General features: G+C 47.4%; 1 protein-coding gene across 1 annotated transcript in view; it reads left to right on the top strand.

The window, feature by feature from the left end:
• The window catches only part of CROCC2 (ciliary rootlet coiled-coil, rootletin family member 2), a 219,227-nt gene that overhangs the window by 175,702 nt on the left and 22,071 nt on the right, over nucleotides 1–21,454 (top strand). The window contains 4 exon segments of the mRNA XM_074964244.1: nucleotides 2,332–2,452; nucleotides 3,195–3,358; nucleotides 17,114–17,554; nucleotides 20,309–20,458. Coding sequence (XP_074820345.1) covers nucleotides 2,332–2,452; nucleotides 3,195–3,358; nucleotides 17,114–17,554; nucleotides 20,309–20,458 — 876 coding nt within the window.

Raw genomic sequence — 21,454 nt, 5'->3', positions numbered from 1 at the left:
CTGAAGAAAGCCTCGTCCACCTCATCTCCCTGGTCCGGTGGTCTATAGCAGACTCCCACCACGACATCACCCTTGTTGCTCACACTTCTAAACTTAATCCAGAGACTCTCAGGTTTTTCTGCAGTTTCATACTGGAGCTCTGAGCATTCATATTGCTCTCTTACATACAATGCAACTCCCCAAACTTTTCTGCCTTGCCCGTCCTTCCTGAACAGTTTATATCCATCCATGACAATACTCCAGTTCATAGATTCATAGATACTAAGGTTAGAAGGGACCATTATGATCATCTGGTCCGACCTCCCACACAACGCAGGCCACAGAATCTCTCCCACCCACTCAGTTATGTGAGTTACCCCACCAAGTCTCTGTGATTCCAATCACATCATAATTCCTTGACTGTGCCAGGAATTCCACTTCTCCCTGCTCGTTTCCCAGGCTTTTTGCATTTGTGTGTAGGCAATTAAGATAACTTGCTGATCGTCCTATTTTCTCAGTATGAGGCAGGAGTTCTCCCCTCTTCCGCTCTCCTGCTCGTGCTTCCTCCTGATATCCCATTTCCCCACTTACTTCAGGGTTTTGGTCTCCTTCCCCCGGTGAACCTAGTTTAAAGCCCTCCTCACTAGGTTAGCCAGCCTGCTTGTGAAGATGCTCTTCCCACTCTTTGTTAGGTGGAGCCCATCTCTGCCTAGCAATCCTTTTTCTTGTAACACCATCCCATGGTCAAAGAATCCAAAGCCTTCTCTCTGACACCACCTATGTAGCCATTCACAATTCGACGGTCTCTATCTGGGCCTTTTCCTTCCGCAGGGAGGATGGACGAGAACACCACTTGTGCCTCAAACTCCTTTATCCTTCTTCCCAGAGCCACATAGTCTGCAGTGATCTGCTCAAGGTCATTCTTGGCAGTATCATTGGTGCCCACATGCAGCAGCAGGAAGGGGGAGTGATCTGAGGGCTTGATGAGTCTCGGCCAATTTTCTTCACCGTCCTTCTGTCCCTGCTGCGCAGCCTGCTCTGATTCCTCAGAATGTTGTGCCCGCAGAAGCATATCCTGATGTCTGTCCAGGAAACCTTCATTTTCTCTTATGCAATGCAGGGTTAATACTTGTTTCTCCAGTCCCTGAACCTTCTCTTCCAATATGGAGACCAGCTTGCACTTTGTACAGACAAAGTCGCTTCTGTCCTGTGGAAGAAAGACAAACATGGCACATCTTGTGCAGGTCACAAGAGCTGATCGCTCACCATCCATATTACCTTCCTTCTAAGAGCTTCTTCAGCTGTTGCAGTTACTACTCACAGAAGCATGTAAGATGAAAGCCTCAGTGAGCTCTCCCAAGGTGAACTCCCAGGCAAACTCCCCCTGTTAGCCTCTCTGCTGTTCTACCTTTATAGTTAATAAATCTGTTTGTTTATTCTACCTGAAGCAGTGCATTTGGTTTGCAGTGTGTCAGAGACTTCCCTTAGGAGAACAAGCCTGGTACATATCAATTTCTTTGTTAAATTGACAAACTTATATAAGCTTGCAACGTCCAGTGGACATAACTGGACACTGCAAAATGGAGGTTCCTAGGGTTGTTTCTGGGACTGGAGATACTGGCTAGTGTCATTCGCTTGCAAGTAGCTGGGAGCAGCTTACATGCCAAAGGCTGTGCGTGAACAGTCCAGGAGTGGGGGTTCTCACAGCAGAGCTGGGTAAGGCTGGCTCCCAGAGTCAAGGATTGGAGTGGCCTAGCAGATCAGTGGTCCAGACAACACCAGAGGGGAATGTCACACCCTATATTTTAAGAACAACTCCATCCGCCTTCCTGGCTTGCAGTGTGAGGTGGAGGTTTGGTGTGTTTTAGGTGCTGGGTATGGGATTGCTGCTGAGTCCTCCTTTCCCATTTCCCACACTGGACTCTGGGGTGTAAATCAGGATAGATCCACAGCATAGTCAGTTATACAGCTAAGGATCTGTTAGCATACGTTGCTTTCATTTGCTGAGCTTGGCAGTTCAGTGACATTTAAAGATGCTCAGAAGACTTTGGGGAAGGGGACACTGAGAGATTAAAATGGTCCTTTGTTGGGGCCATCGTGTAGACACGTGTGTGTGTGTGTGTGTGTGTGTGTGTCAGACATCACACTCACAAACTGACATGACACCAATATTTACAGGATGCCGTTAGAGCTCTGGCTCTAGGGATGTTCTGATTTGCGTCAGGAAGTCCCCATTGTTAAACTTAGTGTTTCATGTATTTCCTTTTCTCCTTTCACCTCCTCCCTTGTGTCTCGGCATATTCCTCTTTCTGGCCTGCACTTAAAACCTGACGCTATTTTTCCTTCTCCCAGGATGGTTTAAGGACCCAGGTGATGAACCTGAACCGTCAGCTGAATGAAATGGCGAGTGACCGGGACCAGACCAGCAATCGCATCCTGCAGCTGCAGAAGTTGCTGGCAGACTCTGAGGAAGGCCAGTCATTCTCCTCTTCTCCCTCTGATTCCATAAGGCTCAGTTGATGCAGCTGGAGCAGACTCTGTCACTGGGACAGCAGGAGCACACAGGATCAGCTGTCCTCTCGTGTCAGAAGGGGCTAGCCCTGCTGGTCAGGCAGAACTGGAGAGGTTCTAATTTGGGATTGAAAAGTGATGCCAGGCAATCCCTGACCTCATGGCCAGGATGCAGCCATCCCAACCCTAGGGATGGAGGGTGTGTGTGACTAGAAGATTAGCTACAGGTGTAAAGCTACAGGGGCTTGCCAAAAAATGCTCCTGCGACCAGAGCCCAAGAGTTATGTGGTAACAAGCAAGCCACTTCTGCTCTCAGTGCCTCTTTTTGTCCTCCCAGCCTTTATCCATAGGGATTGCAAGCTCCTGACCTTGGGGCAAGGCCAGACTCTCTTTGGCTTCCTGATGTGGTCAGCCCTGCCTTGCTTCATGGAGTCCAGGGCTGGGTTCCTGGCACATGGCTTCTTTGGGGTGATATCCCCATGAACTGATGCAGCAACCCTTAGATCCAGTGAACTCGCTGTTCACATGTAGCTCGGGGACTTCAGGAGGCTGAGTGATGGCTTGGCTGGATTGCTCCCCCAGCCATCGCAGAGATCCACTGGGGAAGCAGTGCTCTTCTCCCTCCCACAGATCACTGTGGGACAGACCCCCCACTCCGGTCAGAGCCCATTCCTCAAACCCCGCCTCTTCTTTCCCATACCCAGGCAAGCGAGGCATGGACGGGCGCCTGAGCAGTGCGCAGATGGCCCTGGCACTTCAGGAAGAGACCATTCGGAGAGTGGAGAGGGAGCACCATGACTTGGCAGAGCAGATCGCTACCCTGGAGTGCAGCATGCATGCCAGGCAGGAGAAGAACAGGGAGCTGCAGGTGGGTCTGAGCCTGCGAGGAGAAGGAGTAAGAAGTGCATGTTATGGGGCAGCCACCCATTAGGAAACAGGGAGGGGGAGCACTGTAAAAGTCACCAGTGGAAAGGGAGAGTCATAAGAACATAAGAACGGCCATATTGGATCAGACCAAAAGTCCATCTAGCCCAGTAACTTGTCTTCCAACAGTGGCCAATGCCAGGTGTCCCAAAGGGAATGAACAGAGCAGGTAAACATCAAGTGATCCATCCCCTGTCATCCATTCCCAGCTTCTGGCAATCAGAGGCTAGGGACACCATCCCTGCGCACCCTGGCTAATAGCTATTGATGGACCTATCCTCCATGAATTTATCTAGTTCTTTTTTTGAACCTGTTATGGTCTTGGCCTTCACAACATCCTCTGGCAAGGAGTTCCACAGGTTGACCATGCGTTATGTGAAGAAATACTTCCTTTGTTTGTTTTAAACCTGTTGCCTATTAATTTCATTTGGTGGCCCCTAGTTCTTGTGTTATGAGAAGGAGTAAATAACACTTCCTTATTTACTTTCTCCAGGCCAGTCATGATTTTATAGAACTCAATCATATCCCCCCTTCGTCGTCTCTTTTCCAAGCTGAAAAGTCCAAGTCTTATTAATCTCTCCTCATACGGCAGCCATTCCATACCCCAAATCATTTTTCTTGCCCTTTTCTGAAGTTTTTCCAAGTCCAATATATCTTTTTTGAGATGGGGTGACCACATCGGCACAAAGTATTCAAGATGTGGGTGTACCATGGATTTATATAGAGGAATATGATATTTTCTGTCTTATTATCTATCTCTTTCTAAATGATGCCCAACATTCTGTTTGCTTTTTTGACTGCCGCTGCACATTGAGTGGATGTTTTTAGAGAACAATGACTCCAAGATCTCTTTCTTGAGTGGTAACAGCTAATTTGGACCCCATCATTTTATATGTATAGTTGGGATTATGTTTTCCAATGTGCATTACTTTGTATTTATCAACACTGAATTTCATCTGCCATTTTGTTGCCCAGTCATCCAGTTTTGAGATATCTTTTTGTAGCTCTTCGCAGTCTGCCTGGGACTTAACTGTCTTCGGTAGTTTTGTATCATCTGTACATTTTGCCACCTCACTGTTTACCCCTTTTTCCAGATTGTTATGAATATGTTGAATAGAACTGGTCACAGTACACCCCTGGGAGAATCACTATTTACCTCTCTCCATTCTGAAAACTGACCATTTATTCCTACCGTTTGTATCCTATATTTTAACCAGTTACCAATCCATGAGAGAACCTTCCCTCTTATCCCATGACTGCTTACTTTGCTTAAGAGCCTTTGGTGAGGGACCTTATCAAAGGCTTTCTGAAAATCTAAATACATTATATCCACTGGATCCTCCTTGTCCACATGCTTGTTGACCCACTCAAAGAATTGTAGTAGATTGGTGAAACATGATTTCCCTTTACAAAAGTCAGGTTTACCGGCCTGTGTCATAAACATACAGCTGAGGGTAGCATAAAATCCCTCCATTACCTGTAAAGGGTTAAGAAGCTCAGATAACCTGGTTGGCACCTGACCAAAAGGACCAATAACTGAAGAAGATACTTTCAAATCTGTGGGGGAAGGTTTTTGTTTTGTGTTTCTTTGTGTTCTCTCCAGGACAGCGAGGAACCGGGGCAGGGAAAATACATCTCCTAAAGCCATACCTGAACTAAGCATCTAAGATTACAAATTGTAAGTAATAGGAAGGAAATGCATTAAATTATCTTTTGTTTTAGCTTGTGAATTTTCCCTAGGCTAAGAGGGAGGTTTATTCCTGTTTTGGGGTTTTTTTTTTTGTAACTTTAAAGTTTTGCCTAGAGGGGAATCCTCTGTGTTTTGAATCCGATTACCCTGTAAAATTACCTTCCATCCTGATTTTACAGAGGTGCTGCTTTTACTTTTTCTTTATAACAAAGTTCTGCTTTTAAGAACCTGATTCATTTTTAGTGTCCTAAAAACCCAAGGGGCTGGTCTGTGCTCACCTTGTATCTCAAGTCTCCCCAGGAAAGGGGGTGAAGGGACTTGGGGAGGTATTTTGGGGAACAGGAACTCCAAGTGGTTCTTTTCCTTGAATCTTTGTCTAATTCACTTGATGGTGGCAGCGATACCGTCCAAGGACAAGGAAGAATTTGTGCCTTGGGGAAGTTTTTAACCTAAGCTGGTAGAAATAAGCTTAGGGGGTCTTTCATGCGGGTCCCCACATCTGTACCCTAAAAATTGGCATCATATTAGCTATCCTCCAGTCATTTGGCACAGAAACTGTTTTAAATGATAGGTTACAGACTACAGTTTGTAGTTCTGCAATTTCACATTTGAGTTCCTTCAAAACTCTTGGGTGAATACCATCTGGTCCTGGTGACTTATTACTATTAATTTATCAATTTGTTCTAAAACCTCCTCTAATGATACCTCAATCTGGGACAGTTCCTCAGATTTGTCACCTAAAAAGAGTGGCTCAGGTTTGGGAATCTCCCTCACAACCTTGGCCATGAAGACTGATGCAAAGAATTCATTTAATTTCTCCACAATGGCCTTATCATCCTTGAGTGCTCCTTTAGCACCTCAATTGTCCAGTGGCCCTGTCAGGGTTCCTTCCCCACTCTGAACTCTAGAGTACAGCTGTGGGGACCCGCATGAAAGACCCCCTAAGCTTATTTTTACCAGCTTAGGTTAAAAAATTTCCCAAGGCACAAACTTCGCCTTGTCTTTTGAACAGTATGCTGCCACCACAAAGTGATGTAGACAAAGAACAGGGAAAGGACCACTTGGAGTTCCTATTTCCCCAAAATATCCCCCCACGCCCTTACACCTCCTTTCCTGGGGAGGCTTGAGAATAAACAAGATGAGCACAGACCAGCCTTGGATTTTTAACACCCAGAAAACCCAATCAGATTCTTAAAAAACAGAACTTTATTCGAAGAACAAAAAAAGATAAGAGAACAACTCTATAAGATCAGAATGGAAGATAATCTTACAGGCAGTCAGATTCAAAACATAGAGAATCCCTCTAGGCAAAACCTTAAGTGACAAAAAGACACAAAAACAGGAATACACATTTCCTCCAGCACAGCGAATTTCACAAGCCAAAACAAAGAAAACCTAACACATTTTCTAGCTAGATTACTTACTAACTTTACAGGAGTTGGAGGGCTTGCATCCTTGAACTGTTCCTGGCAAAGGTATCACACAGACAGACAAAAGCCTTTCCCCCCCCCCATCCAAATTTGAAAGTATCTTGTCCCCTTATTGGTCATTTTGGGTGAGGTGCCAGCCAGGTTATCTGAGCTTCTTAACCCTTTACAGGTAAAAGGACTTTGCCTCTGGCCAGGAGGGATTTTACAGCACTGTATACAGAAAAGTGGTTACCCTTCCCTTTATATTTATGACAGGCCCCACTGGTCATTTAGCAGGCTTCCTGCTTCTGATGTACTTAAAAAAATCTGCTATTAATTTTTGAGTCTTTGTCTAGCTGTTCTTCAAATTCTTTTTTGGCCTTCCTAATTATATTTTTACACTTCATTTGCCAGAGTTATGCTCCTTTCTGTTTTCCTCATTAGGATTTAACTTCCACTTTTTAAAGGATGCCTTTTTCCCTCTCAGTGCTTCTTTTACTTTGCTGTTTAGCCACAGTGGCACTTTTTTCGTTCTCTTACTATGTTTTTTAATTTGCTGTATACATTTAAGTTGAGCCTCTCTTATGATGTCTTTAAAAAGTTTCCATGCTGCTTGCAGGGATTTTACTTTTGGTGCTGTACCTTTTAATTTCTGTTTAACTAACCTCCTCATTTTTATGTAGTTCCCCTGTGATGGGTTCGGTCACAGAGATTCCCTTGGGACTGTCACCTGATATGCTGAAATGGCCTCTTAGCCAGTTTTCCCTGCTAGCTTTGGACTTCCAGAACCCTGCCTTGTTGAACCAGACATGCTAACCTGCTGCAACACAGACCCAGAATCCGGGCCATGACCCCAAAGCTGCAGGTTTTAAGTGAAAACAGCTCTGCAGTTACCTGACTCCAGCACCCAGACACCCAGTTCCCAATGGGATCCAAACCCCAAATAAATCCGTTTTACTCTGTATAAAGCTTATACAGGGTAAACTCATAAATTGTCCACCCTCTATAACACTAATAGAGAGATCTGCACAGCTGTTTGCTCCCCCAGGTATTAATCACTTATTCTGGGTTCATTAATAAACAAAAGTGATTTTATTATGTATAAAAAGTAGGATATAAGTGGTTTCAAGTAATAACAGACAGAACAATGTAAGTTATAAAGCAAAAACACACAAGTCTAAGCCTAATACATTAAGAAACTGATAACAGGTAATATCTCACCCTCAAAGATGTTCCAATAAGCTTCTTCCTCAGACTAGACACCTTCCTAGTCTGGGCCCTTTCCCCTGGTACAGTCCTTGTTAGTTTCAGCAGACATCTCAGGTGGTAACTAGGGGTTTACTCATGACTGGCAGCCCCCTTTGTTCTGTTCCATCCCCTTTTATAGCTTTGGCACAAGGCAGGAATCTTTTGTCTCTCTGGGTCCCCACCCCTCCTTCTAAATGGAAAAGTACCATATTTAAGATGGATTTCAGCATCAGGTGACATGGTCACATATCCCTGTGAGATCTCATTCTTCATTACCCACAGGCTGGCCCACACGTACACAGGAAGGCTTGCAGGTAAATAAACCCATTCACAGTTCATTGATTCTGAAGCACCCTTAATGGCTTCCACTTAATATGTTTACATCAGTAGTACAAGTTTACATTTTATTCTCCTAACTCCAGACATAGAAATGATACATGCAAACAAATAGGATGAACACAGTCAGTAGATTATAAGCTTTGTAATGATACCTTACAAGAGACCTTTTGCATAAAGCATCACATTCATAAGCATATTTTCAAAAAGCATATGGAGTGCAATGTCACATCCCCTTTCTGAAATTAAATGCTACTGTGTTGGGCCGCTGTGGTGTTTTCCCCACCACAGGGATGTTAAATTTAATTATATTATGGTCACTATTACCAAGCGGTCCAGCTATATTCCACCTCTTGGACCTGATCCTGTGCGCCACTTAGGACTAAATCAAGAATTGCCTCTCCTCTTGTTTCAGAGTAGCAGCCGTGTTAATCTGTATTCGCAAAAAGAATACTTAGAGACTAAGGTGCCACAAGTACTCCTCTCCTCTTGTGGGTTCCAGGACTAGCTGCTCCAAGAAGCAGTCATTTAAGGTGTCAAGAAATTTATCTCTGCATCCCTTCCGGAGGTGACATGTACCCAGTCAATATGGGGATAGTTCAAATCCCCCATTATTATTGAGTTTTTTATTTTAATAGCCTCTCTAAACTCCCTGAGCATTTCATGGTCACTATCACCATCCTGGTCAGGTGGTTGGTAATATATCCCTACTGCTATATTCTTATTATTTAAGCCTGGAATTACTATCCATAGAGATTCTATGGTACAGTTTGGTTCATTTAAGATTTTTACTTCATTTGATTCTACGTTTTCTTTCAGATATAGTGCCACTCCCTCACCAGCATGACCTGTTCTGTCCTTCTGATATATTTTGTACCCTGGTATTACCGTGTCCCATTGATTATCCTTATTCCACCAAGTTTCTGTGATGCCTATTATATCAATATCCCCATTTCATACGAGGCACTCTAGTTCACTCATCTTATTATTTAGATTTCTAGCACCGGTATATAAGCACTTTAAAAACTTGTCACTTTTTAGCTGTCTGCCATTACATGATGGAATTGAATGGCACTTTTTTTCTTTGGACTATTTCTCATTAGACCCCACCTGTATTTTATCATCTTCCATCCTCTCCTCCTTATTAGGACATAGGGAATCTCCATTTATAGATCCTCCCCTAAGGGATGTCTGAACCATGTGCTCCTCCACACCTGTCGGCTTTCCCCCAGCCCTTAGTTTAAAAACAGCACTACAACCTTTTTTAATTTTAAGCGCCAGCAATCTGGTTTCAGTTTGGTTTAGGTGGAGCCCATCCTTCCTGTATAGGCTCCCCCTTTCCCCAAAAGTTTCCACAGTTCCTAATAAATCTAAACACCTCCTCCCTACCCATCATCTCATCCACGCATTGAGACCCTGCAGTTCTGCCTGTCTAACTGGCCCTGCACGTAGAACTGGGAGCATTTCAGAGAATGCTATCGTGGAGGTCCTGGCCTTCCATCTCTTACCTAGCAGCCTAGCAGTGTGAAGGGGGAGCAGGCACATGAGTGTGGAGGAGTGGGACAGCACAAGAGTGGGGAGCCGCAGTTGATAGGGCACTGGCCTGGGACCCAGGCAACCTGGTTCCTACCACTGATCTGCAGGGTGACTTGGGGTTCGTCTTGGAGCCCCTTGTTTATTTAGACTGTTAGCTCTTTGGGACTGTCTTTAGGTGGCAGTACACATGAGAACTGACCTAGCCCACATGTCTGGCAGTGGCTAGTCCAGGGGTCCTGTTCTTGGTGGACAGCTCCAGGTGTTGCTGGGATACAGATTAGAATACCACTGGCCCTTTGATGAGCAGAAGCAGGCTTCAGGCCTTGCAGGTCAGTTTCCACTGGGAGCAGAAATTGGTGACGCAGAGTCACTCCCCTGGAGGAACCTCACCCAGTGTCCCTGGCACCAAGAGGCAGCTTGCATGGGCCTCTGTTTCTCCTGAAATCTCCTGGATGCTGTCTGCTTTACACACAGTGCCCTTCTCCTCCCCCACCACTGGGATTTACACCTGGAAACCCCTTAGATCAGACCAGCTGAGCTAGGGTCACATGGTCCCCAGGTGGCCTGTCCCTTAACCCTCCTTTTGTGCCGCTGCTGTGCAATGCAAAGGAACCTCAGAGCAGCTTTACCTGCCCATCGCGAGAGTGGTGCAAGCCAAGTCGCCTCCTTGCCCATGTGCAGGGCTGGTTATCTGCCCTATTCCTGTGACTTCTTCTGTGGAGAAGTCCCTCCTGGGTACTCATCCCTCAATGTTAACTGCCGTTGCCGTGGCAATTGTAGTAATTGTCCTTTTTTTCCCTGGTGCCACCCCTGCCCGAGGATGCTGTAGTGCCCAGGTAAATAGTGTCAGTAACTCTGGGAGAGGCTGCATGGAGGTGCTCTTTCATTGCAGCGGTGCTGGGAGGGGTGGGCGGCAGAGTGTGTGGGGTTGGGGCATGTCAGTGGGACAGGGACCCCTTTCATAGTCTAGCTACGGTCTGTGTGGGCAAGCAGAGCTCAATCTGCTACACTCCCTGGAACGGTGCCAGGGATGGATGAGCATGGGAGACTGCTCCATGGCTCCCTCCTCCATTGCCGAGGATGAGACAAGTTCTGCTGCACTGCTCGGGACGGGTGGAGGGAGGACTGCAGACGTTCTCAGTGCACACCCTGGAGCTGAGCCTTTCCCCAGGGCCATGGAAGCTTCAGGGCGCTTGGGAATGCAGGTGAGTAGGGGGACCAGTCTGCAGGGCATGGCAATTAAAGGAAACAGGCTGCCTATCAAAGAGACTGACCCCTTTACTGAGGGAGCCAGTAGGGTGCCCTGCCTGGAGAGTGTGACTCACGACACTGTCAGTACCTGCGCCTGCTAGGCAGGACCCCACTGCCTGCTGCTGTTTCTCTCTCCCCGGTCTGGGAAGGGGGGGCTCACCAGTGTTCACTGGCTCTGCTCCTACCTTGAAGTCTCGGTCTTGTCCTGGATGACTCTAAAGGCAGAGGAGGCCTGGAATTACTTCAAGTCAAAGCTGCAGAAGCTATCAGAAGCCTGCATCCCAAGAAAGGGGAAAAAATTCATAGGCAGTAGTTGTAGACCAAGCTGGATGAGCAAGCACCTCAGAGAGGTGATTAAGAAAAAGCAGAAAGCACAGAGGGAGTGGAAGATGGGAGGGATCAGCAAGGAAAGCTACCTTATTGTGGTCAGAACATGTAGGGATAAAGTGAGAAAGGCTAAAAGTCAAGCAGAGTTGGACCTTGCAAAGGGAATTAAAACCAATAGTAAAAGGTTCTATAGCCATATAAATAAGAAGAAAACAAAGAAAGAAGAAGTGGGACCGCTAAACACTGAGGATGGAGTGGAGGTTAAAGATAATCTAGGCATGGCCCAATATCTAAACAACTACTTTGCCTCAGTCTTTAATGAGGCTAATGAGGATCTTAGGGATAATGGTAGCATGACAAATGGGAATGAGGATATGGAAGTAGATATTACCATATCTGAGATAGAAGCGAAACTTGAACAGCTTAATGGGACTAAATGGGGGCCCAGATAATTTTCATCCAAGAATATTAAAGGAATTGGCACATGAAATTGCAAGCCCATTAGCATGAATTTTTAATGAATCTGTAAACTCAGGGGTTGTACAGTATGACTGGAGAATTGCTAACATAGTTCCTATTTTTAAGAAAGGGAAAAAAGTAATCCGGGTAACTATAGGCCTGTTAGTTTGACATCTGTAGTATGCAAGGTCTTAGAAAAAATTTTGAAAGAGAAAGTAGTTAAGGATATTGAGGTCAATGGTAAATGGGACAACATGGTTTTACAAAAGGTAGATCATGCCAAACCAACCTGATCTTCTTTGAGAAATTTCAGAGTAGCAGCCGTGTTAGTCTGTATCCGCAAAAAGAAAAGGAGTACTTGTGGCACCTTAGAGACTAACAAATTTATTTGAGCATAAGCTTTCGTGAGCTACAGCTCACTGCATCGGATACATGCAGTGGAAAATACAGTGGGGAGATTTTATATGCACAGAGAACATGAAACAATGGGTGTTACCATGCACACTGTAACGAGAGTGATCAGATAAGGTGAGCTATTACCAGCAGGAGAGAAGAAAAAAAAAACCTTTTGTAGTGCTAATCAAGGTGGGCCATTTCCAGCAGTTGACAAGAACGTATGAGGAACAGTGGGGGGGGGAATAAACATGGAGAAATAGTTTTACTTTGTGTAATGACACATCCACTCCCAGTCTTTATTCAAGCCTAAGTTAATTGTATCCAGTCTGCAAATTAATTCCAGTTCAGCAGTCTCTCACTGGAGTCTGTTTTTGATGTTTTTTTGTTGAAGAATTGCCACTTTTGGGTCTGTAATCGAGTGACCAGAGATATTGAAGTGTTCTCCGACTGGTTTTTGAATGTTCTAATTCTTGACGTCTGATTTGTGTCCATTTATTCTTTTACGTAGTGACTGTCCAGTTTGGCCAATGTACATGGCAGAGGGGCATTGCTGGCACATGATGGCATATATCACATTGGTAGATGTGCAGGTGAACGAGCCTCTGATAGTGTGGCTGATGTGATTAGGCCCTATGATGGTGTCCCCTGAATAGATATGTGGACACAGTTGGCAATGGGCTTTGTTGCAAGGATAGGTTCCTGGGTTAGTGGTTTTGTTGTGTGGTGTGTGGTTGCTGGTGAGTATTTGCTTCAGGTTGGGGGGCTGTCTGTAAGCAAGGACTGGCCTGTCTCCCAAGATCTGTGAGAGTGATGGGTCGTCCTTCAGGATAGGTTGTAGATCCTTGATGATGCGCTGGAGAGGTTTTAGTTGGGGGCTGAAGGTGATGGCTAGTGTCGTTCTGTTATTTTCTTTGTTGGGCTTGTCCTGTAGTAGGTAACTTCTGGGTACTCTTCTGGCTCTGTCATTCTGTTTCTTCACTTCAGCAGGTGGGTATTGTAGTTGTAAGAACGCTTGATAGAGATCTTGTAGGTGTTTGTCTCTGTCTGAGGGGTTGGAGCAAATGCGGTTGTATCGTAGAGCTTGGCTGTAGACAATGGATCATGTGGTTTGGTCTGGATGAAAGCTGGAGGCATGTAGGTAAGTATAGCAATCAGTAGGTTTCTGGTATAGGTCGTGTTTATGTGACCATTGCTTATTAGCACCGTAGGAAGTGGATCTCTTGTGTGGACTGGTCCAGGCTGAGGATGATGGTGGGATGGAAATAGTTGAAATCATGGTGGAATTCCTCAAAGGCTTCTTTTCCATGGGTCCAGATGATGAAGATGTCGTCAATGTCAGCCACACGATCAGTGGCTCATTCACCTGCACATCTACCAATGTAATATATGCCATCATGTGCCAGCAATGCCCCTCTGCCATGTACATTGGCCAAACTGGACAGTCACTACGTAAAAGAATAAATGGACACAAATCAGACGTCAAGAATTAGAACATTCAAAAACCAGTCGGAGAACACTTCAATCTCTCTGGTCACTCGATTACAGACCCAAAAGTGGCAATTCTTCAACAAAAAAACATCAAAAACAGACTCCAGTGAGAGACTGCTGAACTGGAATTAATTTGCAGACTGGATACAATTAACTTAGGCTTGAATAAAGACTGGGAGTGGATGTGTCATTACACAAAGTAAAACTATTTCCCCATGTTTATTCCCCCCCCCCCCCACTGTTCCTCACACATTCTTCTCAACTGCTGGAAATGGCCCACCTTGATTATCACTACAAAAGGTGGGGTTTTTTTCCTCTCTCCTGCTGGTAATAGCTCACCATACCTGATCACTCTCGTTACAGTGTGTATGGTAACACCCATTGTTTCATGTTCTCTGTGTATATAAAATCTCCCCACTGTATTTTCCACTGCATGCATCCGATAAAGTGAGCTGTAGCTCGCGAAAGCTTATGCTCAAATAAATTTGTTAGTCTCTAAGGTGCCACAAGTATTCCTTTTCTTTCTTCCAGAAATTAACAGATTTTTTAGACAAAGGAAACACAGTGGATCTAATTTACCTAGATTTCAGTAAGGCATTTGATACAGTGCCACATGGGGAATTATTAGTTAAATTGGAAAAGATGGGGATCAATATGAAAATTGAAAGGTGGATAAGGAATTGGTTAAAAGGGAGACTACAGTGGGTCATACTGAAAGGTGAACTGTCAGGCTGGAGGGAGGTTACCAGTGGAGTTCCTCAGGGATCTGTTTTGGGACCAATCTTATTTAATCTTTTTATTACTGACCTCAGCACAAAAAGTGGGAGTGTGCTAATAAAGTTTGCGGATGATACAAAGCTGGGAGGTATTGCCAATTTAGAGAAGGACAGGAATATCATACAGGAGGATCTGGATGACCTTGTAAACTGGAGTAATAGTAATAGGATGAAATTTAATAGTGAAAAGTGTAAGGTCATGCATTTAGGGATTAATAACAAGAATTTTAGTTATAAACTGGGGACGCATCAATTAGAAGTAACAGAGGAGGAGAAGGACCTTGGAGTATTGGCTGACCACAGGATGACTATGAGCCGCCAATGTGATATGTCCGTGAAAAAACCTAATGCGGTCTTGGGAAGCATAAGGCAAGGTATTTCCAGTAGAGATAAGGAGGTGTTAGTACCATTATACAAGGCACTGGTGAGACCTCACCTGGAATACTGTGTGCAGTTCTGGTCTCCCATGTTTAAGAAGGATGAATTCAAACTGGAACAGGTACAGAGAAGGGCTACTAGGATGATTCGAGGAATGGAAAACCTGTCTTATGAAAGGAGACTCAAGGAGTTTGGGTTGTTTAGCCTAACCAAAAGAAGGCTGAGGGAAGATATGATTGCTCTCGATAAATATATCAGAGGGATAAATACCAGAGAGGGAGAGAAATTATTTAAGCTCAGTACCAATATGGACACAAGAACAAATGGATATAAACTGGCCATCGGGAAGTTTAGACTTGAAATTAGACAAAGGTTTCTAACCATCAGAGGAGTGAGGTTCTGGAACAGCCTTCCAAGGGAAGCAATGGGGTCAAAAGACCTATCTGGCTTCAAGATTAAACTCGATAAGTTTATGGAGGAGATGGTATGATGGGATAACATGATTTTGCCAATTAATTGATCTTTAACTATTCATGGTAAAAAGGCCGAATGGCCTATGATGGGTTAGGTGGGGTGGGATCTGAGTTACTACAAAGAATTCTTTCTTGGATATCTGGCTGGTGAATCTTGCCCACATGCTCAGGGTTCAGCTGATCGCCATATTTGGGATTGGGAAGGAATTTTCATCCAGGGCAGATTGGAAAAGGCCTTGGAGGTTTTTCGCCTTCCTCTGCAGCATGGGGCATGGGTCACTTGCTGAAGGATTCTCTGCACCTTGAAGTCTTTAAACCATGATTTGAGGACTTCAATAGGTCAGACATAGGTGAGAGGTTTATTGCAGGAGTGGGTGGGTGAAATTCTGTGGCCTGCATTGTGCAGGAGGTCAGACTAGATGATCATAATTGTCCCTTCTGACCTTAATGTCTATGAATCTATGTCTGCTAAGGATCCGCTGGCCTCCATAGACAAATGTGCTTCTCTAGGGAGTGCAGAGACCCCCGGAGTGCCTCCAGAAAGGGCTCATCCATACACATTTATTCCCGGGCGACAGGTGACACGTGACACGGCTCCAGGCCAGGTTTACACCTCTGTAGAGCCCCACAGGCACCAGCTGCTGTGAGCTAGCTAAACCGGTGCCACCTCACACTGTTAGTTGCCCTGGTAATGTTCTGTGTTTAGACAAGGCCCTGGTGATTGCTCCCACTCCAGAGCTGCCAGGCTGCCCAGGACAGGCCCATCACAGCCCCCAGAACTCCATGGATCATCCAGTCCTGGCAAATTCCCCTTCCTGTTATCGCCAGTCACATTGGGAGCCTGATTCCCAGCCAGAGCTGCCCTTGATCTGTGTCCTCCCATCTTGCCCCCCATGCCCTGCCCCACTACACACCTACACACCTTCTACCAATCTCTAGGCACCACACAAGGCCAAGAACCCTCCTAATATAGCACCCGGGGCTGTCCCTGGACAGCACTGGGATGTGGGCCAGGCGCCAAGCTACTAGGCAAGTGCAGGGATGCCGCTGGCTTTTAACTGGGCATGCGTTAAAGAGAGTGTGGCAGAGCAGTGCACAGGGCAGGGAGCTGGCCTGTGGAGGGGTGGAGGCAGGCCAAAGCAGGTCAGGGAAAGCATGTGTGGGGGGAACTGGGCAGGCTGACACAGGGAGGGGGCAGCATGCATGAGGGGAGAGAAGGCGCGTGAGCGGGGAGTGTGGAGGGGTGAGCCAGTGCGCGAGGGGGGCGTAGATGCCTGAGTGGGGAGCGTGATTGTCTGGCATGTGGGGGGGGGAGCAGGCATGTGTGGAGGGAGTGTGATGGGCTGGCGCATGAGGAGGGAACAGGTGCCCAAGCAGGGAGCATGGAGGGATAGGCCAGTGCGTGAGGGGGAAGCAGGCATGTGAGCAGGGAGCGTGGAGGGGCAGGCCGGCGTGTGAGGGGGGAGCAGGTGCATGAGCAGGGAGCATGGAGGGGCGGGGCGGGGCGGGCCGGGCCGGCGCACGGGGGGCGAGTAGTGAGCGTGGAGGGGCGGGTGGGTGGGCTGGCTGGTGGGCAAGTGAGGGGTAAGCATGGAGGGGCGGGTCAGCATGCGAGGGAGGAGCAGGCGCGGGGACCGTGGAGGGGTGGGCTGGCATGCGAGCGGGGAGCAGGTGCGGAAGCGTGGAGGGGCAGGCCAGCGTGCGAGGGGGGAACGTGGAGGGGCGGGCCGGTCTGCTGTGCAAACGGGGAGCAGAGAGGGGCGAGCCGACGTGCACGAGGGGAGTGTGGAGGGGCGGGCCAGTGCGCTGGGGGGAGCAGGCGTGCAAGTGAGGAGCATGGAGGGGTGGGCATGCGCACGAGGAGGTAGCACACTGCAGGCAGTGGTGGAAAGGATGATACACGTTGCTGAGGTAGGTCACGTTTGTTTTTAGGAGAAGGTCACTAGGCTGAAAGCCAAGGATATCAAGCTGGAGACGGACAAGCGGAGGCTGAAGGAAGTCCTGGAGGCAGCCGAGAACAGGGCCACCAAGCTGGAGCTGAGCCGTTGCTCCATGGAAGGGGAACTTCAGCGTGTCCAGCTCAGCCTGGTGGACCGAGATACCAAGATCCAGGCCCTGCAGGAGCAGGTCCAGGCCCTGCGCTGCCAGTTGGGGGACAGTGAGAGCAAATCAGCCAAGCTGCAGCTGGAGCTGGGCCACTTGGGTCACTCCCTGGCCCAGAAAGAGGATGAGGAGAGCCACCTGAAGGACAAGGTATGGAGCCTTTCCCAGGCACTGACTGATGCCTCCATGGGGTCCTCCACCCTTCAGGAGAACGTCTGCCAGCTGCAGAAGGCTCTGACAGCAGCGGAGCAAGACCGCCGGGTGCTCCAGGTAATGGTCCCACCCCTTCTCCTCAGCACTGGGCAAGCAGGCAATGTGGGGGTGGGATTGAGCAGGGGAAAGGCGTCAGCACTGCCACTGGCCCTTTGGACACAGTTGGGAAGGCCATTGCACTTGCTGAACCCACCAGTGTACATCCCAGTGGGGTCCAATCCACCCCACAAACACCCTGTGCTGCAGGATGCACCGTGCCCCACCAGAAAGCGGAGCACTGGGATCAGCACCAGGTGGAACTCAGCCTGAACGGGGGCTTGTAAACACTCCCTTTGGTACCAATGCGCTGGGGTTTGCCCAGCTGAAATATCGCAACGTCTTGGAACAAACCAATGTTTGGGTGAAGTATGGCCCAAGGGAAGCTGCCCCATTCAGAGATCACAGGGAAGCCAGCTGGCTGCAGGACCTCCCAGGGGGAAGTCTGCAGGCCTGAGTTCCCTTGGAGGTCAGGCTAGATGGGCAGAATGGGCCCTTTCAATCTGGAAATCCACAAACCTGTGGATTTAGCACGATGTCAGCGCAGCCCTGTAATTAGCCTAGCCTGCTTGGGGCTGGGCCCTGGCTCTCCTCCATGGCTGCAAACATTAGCAATCCTTTCAGCCAGCTTGTCCTGAGGTTTGAGGAGAGGCTGAGGGAACTTATGAGGAGAGGCTGAGGGAACTGGGATTATTTAGTCTGCAGAAGAGAAGAATGAGGGGAGATTTGATAGCTGCTTTCAACTACCTGAAAGGGGGTTCCAAAGAGGATGGATCTAGACAGTTCTCAGTGGTAGCAGATGACAGAATGAGGAGTAATGGTCTCAAGTTGCAGTGGGGAAGGTTTAGGTTGGATATTAGGAAAAACTTTTTCACTAGGAGGGTGGTGAAGCACTGAAATGGGTTACCTAGGAAGGTGGTGGAATCTCCTTCCTTAGAGGTTTTTAAGATCAGGCTTGACAAAGCCCTGGCTGGGATGATTTAGTTGGGGATTGGTCCTGCTTTGAGCAGGGGGTTGAACTAGATGACCTCCTGAGGTCCCTTCCAACCCTGATATTCTATTATTCTAACCCAGGAACCAATCTCTGCAACAAACCCCGCTGCCAGCTCTGTCCGCATATCTATTCAAGGGACACCATCATAGGACCTAACCACATCAGCCACACCATCAGGGGCTCGTTCACCGGCACATCTACCAATGTGATATATGCCATCACGTGCCAGCAATGCCCCTCTCCCATGTATATTGGCCAAACCAGACAGTCTCTATGCAAAAGAATAAATGGACACAAATCAGACATCAAGAACTGTAACATTCAAAAACCAGTAGGAGAGCACTTCAGTCTCCCTGGACACTCAATAACAGACTTAAAAGTGGCAATTCTTCAACAAAAAAACTTCAGAAACAGACTTCAACAAGAAACTGCAGAACTGGAATTAATTTGCAAACTGGACACCATCAAATTAGGCCTGAATAAAGACTGGGAGTAGATGGGTCACTACAAAAAGTAATTTTCCCTCTGCTGATACTCACACATTCTTGTCAACAGTTGGAAATGGGCAACGTCCACCTTGATTGCATTGGCCTTGTTAGCACTACAAAATTGATTTTCCCTCTCTTGATATTCACCCCTTCTTGTCAACTGTTGAGAATAGGCCACTTCCACCTTAATTGTATTTGCCTCGTTAGCACTGACCCGCCACTTGGAAAGGCAACTCCCATCTTTTCATGTGCCGTGATATATATACTGCTTACTCTGATGAAGTGGCTTATGCCCAAATAAATTTGTTAGTCTCTAAGGTGCCACAAGGACTCCTCATTGTTCTATCCTCCATGAATTTATCTAATTCTTTTTTTAACCCTGTTATAATCTTGGCTTTCACAACATCTTCTGGCAAGGAGGTCCACAGGTTGACTGTGCGATGTGTGAAGAAATACTTCCTTTTTTTTGTTTTAAACCTGCTGCCTATTAATTTAATTTGGAGATCCCTAGTTCTTGTGATATGAGCAGGAGTAAATAACACTTCCTTATTCACTTTCTCCACATCAGTCATGATTTTATAGAGCTCTAGCATATCCCCCCTTATTCATCTCTTTTCCAAGCTGAAAAGTCCCAGTCTTATTAATCTCTCCTCATACGGCAGCCGTTCCATACCCCTAATAATATTTATTGCCCTTTTCTGAACCTTTTCCAATTCCAATATCTTTTTTGAGATGGGGCGACCACACCTGCACGCAATATTCAAGATGTGGGCGTACCATGGATTTATATAGAGGCAATATGATATTTTCTGTTTTATTATCTATCCCTTTCTTAATGATTCCCAACATAGCTATAATGAAACTATGCCAATTCATCCCAGCTGGGGACCTGGCCCATAGGCTCCAATGGAGTGACAATGAGTCACCCCAGCTGGGCACATGACCCGTAGACTACAGTGGATAGACAGTGAGTCACCCCAGCTGGGGACCTGGCCCACAGACTCCAGTGGAGCGACGCCGAGTCACCCCAGCTTGGGACTTGACTAATAGGTAGGGATCTGGCCAACAGCTGGGGACCTGGCCCTTAGCTGGGGACCTGGCCTAAAGTACGCTTGCAGTGACAGAGCTCTGTACTGGGATATACAATGCATATATCTTGTTGCACATGAAGGGTCAGGTGGATGCCAGCTAACGTGTGCAGGGCATTAAGAACAGGCAGACCTGGCAGGGCTGAGGTAGCAGTCAGTGCCTGGGTTCTGAATGTTTCCTCTGAGTGACCCATTCCTTTCTCAGGAGCGCTTGGACTCTGTGCGGCAGGCACTGTCAGACAGCAAGAGGCAGAACCACAGCCTGACAGACACCATGCGCATGCTGCAGGACCAGCTGGGAGAGCTGGAGCTGAGGTGCAGGGAACTGGAGGCTCAGGTCAAGCACCTGCAGGAGGTGAGTGGGAGAGAGAGGAAGGATAGCCTTGAGCTAAAGACCCTAGACGCAGCCTTGGGAGATCTGATTTCAAGTCCCTGCTCTGCCACATATTCCTGTGTGTTCTTGGGTGAGTCACTTAGCCTATCTAGGGCTCAGTTCCCCCTCATAATACTGCTTCCTTTGCTTGTTTAGATATGGAGCATGTGTACCGCACCTAGTACAGGGGGCCCTGATCCCAGTCGAGTCACCAGGCAGCGTACATAATTCCTGAGGAGAAGCTGGGCCATAGCAGGGGGGGAAGTGCCAACAAGGAGGGGAAAGAAGATGGGAGGAGGGGGAAGACTCAGACCCTCCCATCCAGCTAAGCAGGGTCAGCAGCTGGATGGGAGCCCTCCAAGTAACCCAGCATGCTGTGGGAAATGGGACTGGTGGCTCAGGAGGCAGCACACCTTCTTCAGAGTTAGTTAAGCAAATGTCCTCCCATGGGGCAGAGGGCCCTGTGCCACTGGAGAGACTGGGCTCTCATTGAGACACAAAACTGTGACCCCAAGTACTTGTGGGCATTAATGATCCTACGTCCCTTTTACAAGAGGAGGGGAGTCAGCTTCAGTGGAGGGGCCTAATTGCAGCTGGGGGAAGTAGATGTTGGCTAGTGCCATATCCGCTGCATAGAGTAGTCTTCACTTCCCACAAGCCTGTTGTGTAGTGTAGCTCTAGGCTGTTAACCAGCTGTTGTGTTCTACCCCAGACGTGCCTGACCCTTTTACCAGGTTGTCTAGGCAGCACCCCCTTTTGTGGCACATCAAGACACAACTCACTCCAGTGCGGGTCTCGAGTGGTCAGATGTTGCCCCTCCTGGAACTGATGCCAGGGTGCCTTCAACCCCCTCCTATGGCACACTGAAGTCTTACCCTTTCTGGTGTGTGTGAGTCCAAACCAAAACCGAAAACAGTGCACTTCAAAACCAGGGCTCCACCCCTGTGGTCTGGGCTTGCCTCCCTGAGGCTGGTCCCT

The sequence above is a fragment of the Natator depressus genome, chromosome 9 (assembly GCF_965152275.1).
Source record: "Natator depressus isolate rNatDep1 chromosome 9, rNatDep2.hap1, whole genome shotgun sequence".
In the NCBI taxonomy this organism is placed as follows: Eukaryota; Metazoa; Chordata; order Testudines; family Cheloniidae; genus Natator; species Natator depressus.
The sequence above is the reverse complement of the archived record's forward strand: the minus strand, read 5'-3'. Positions and strand labels throughout refer to the sequence as shown.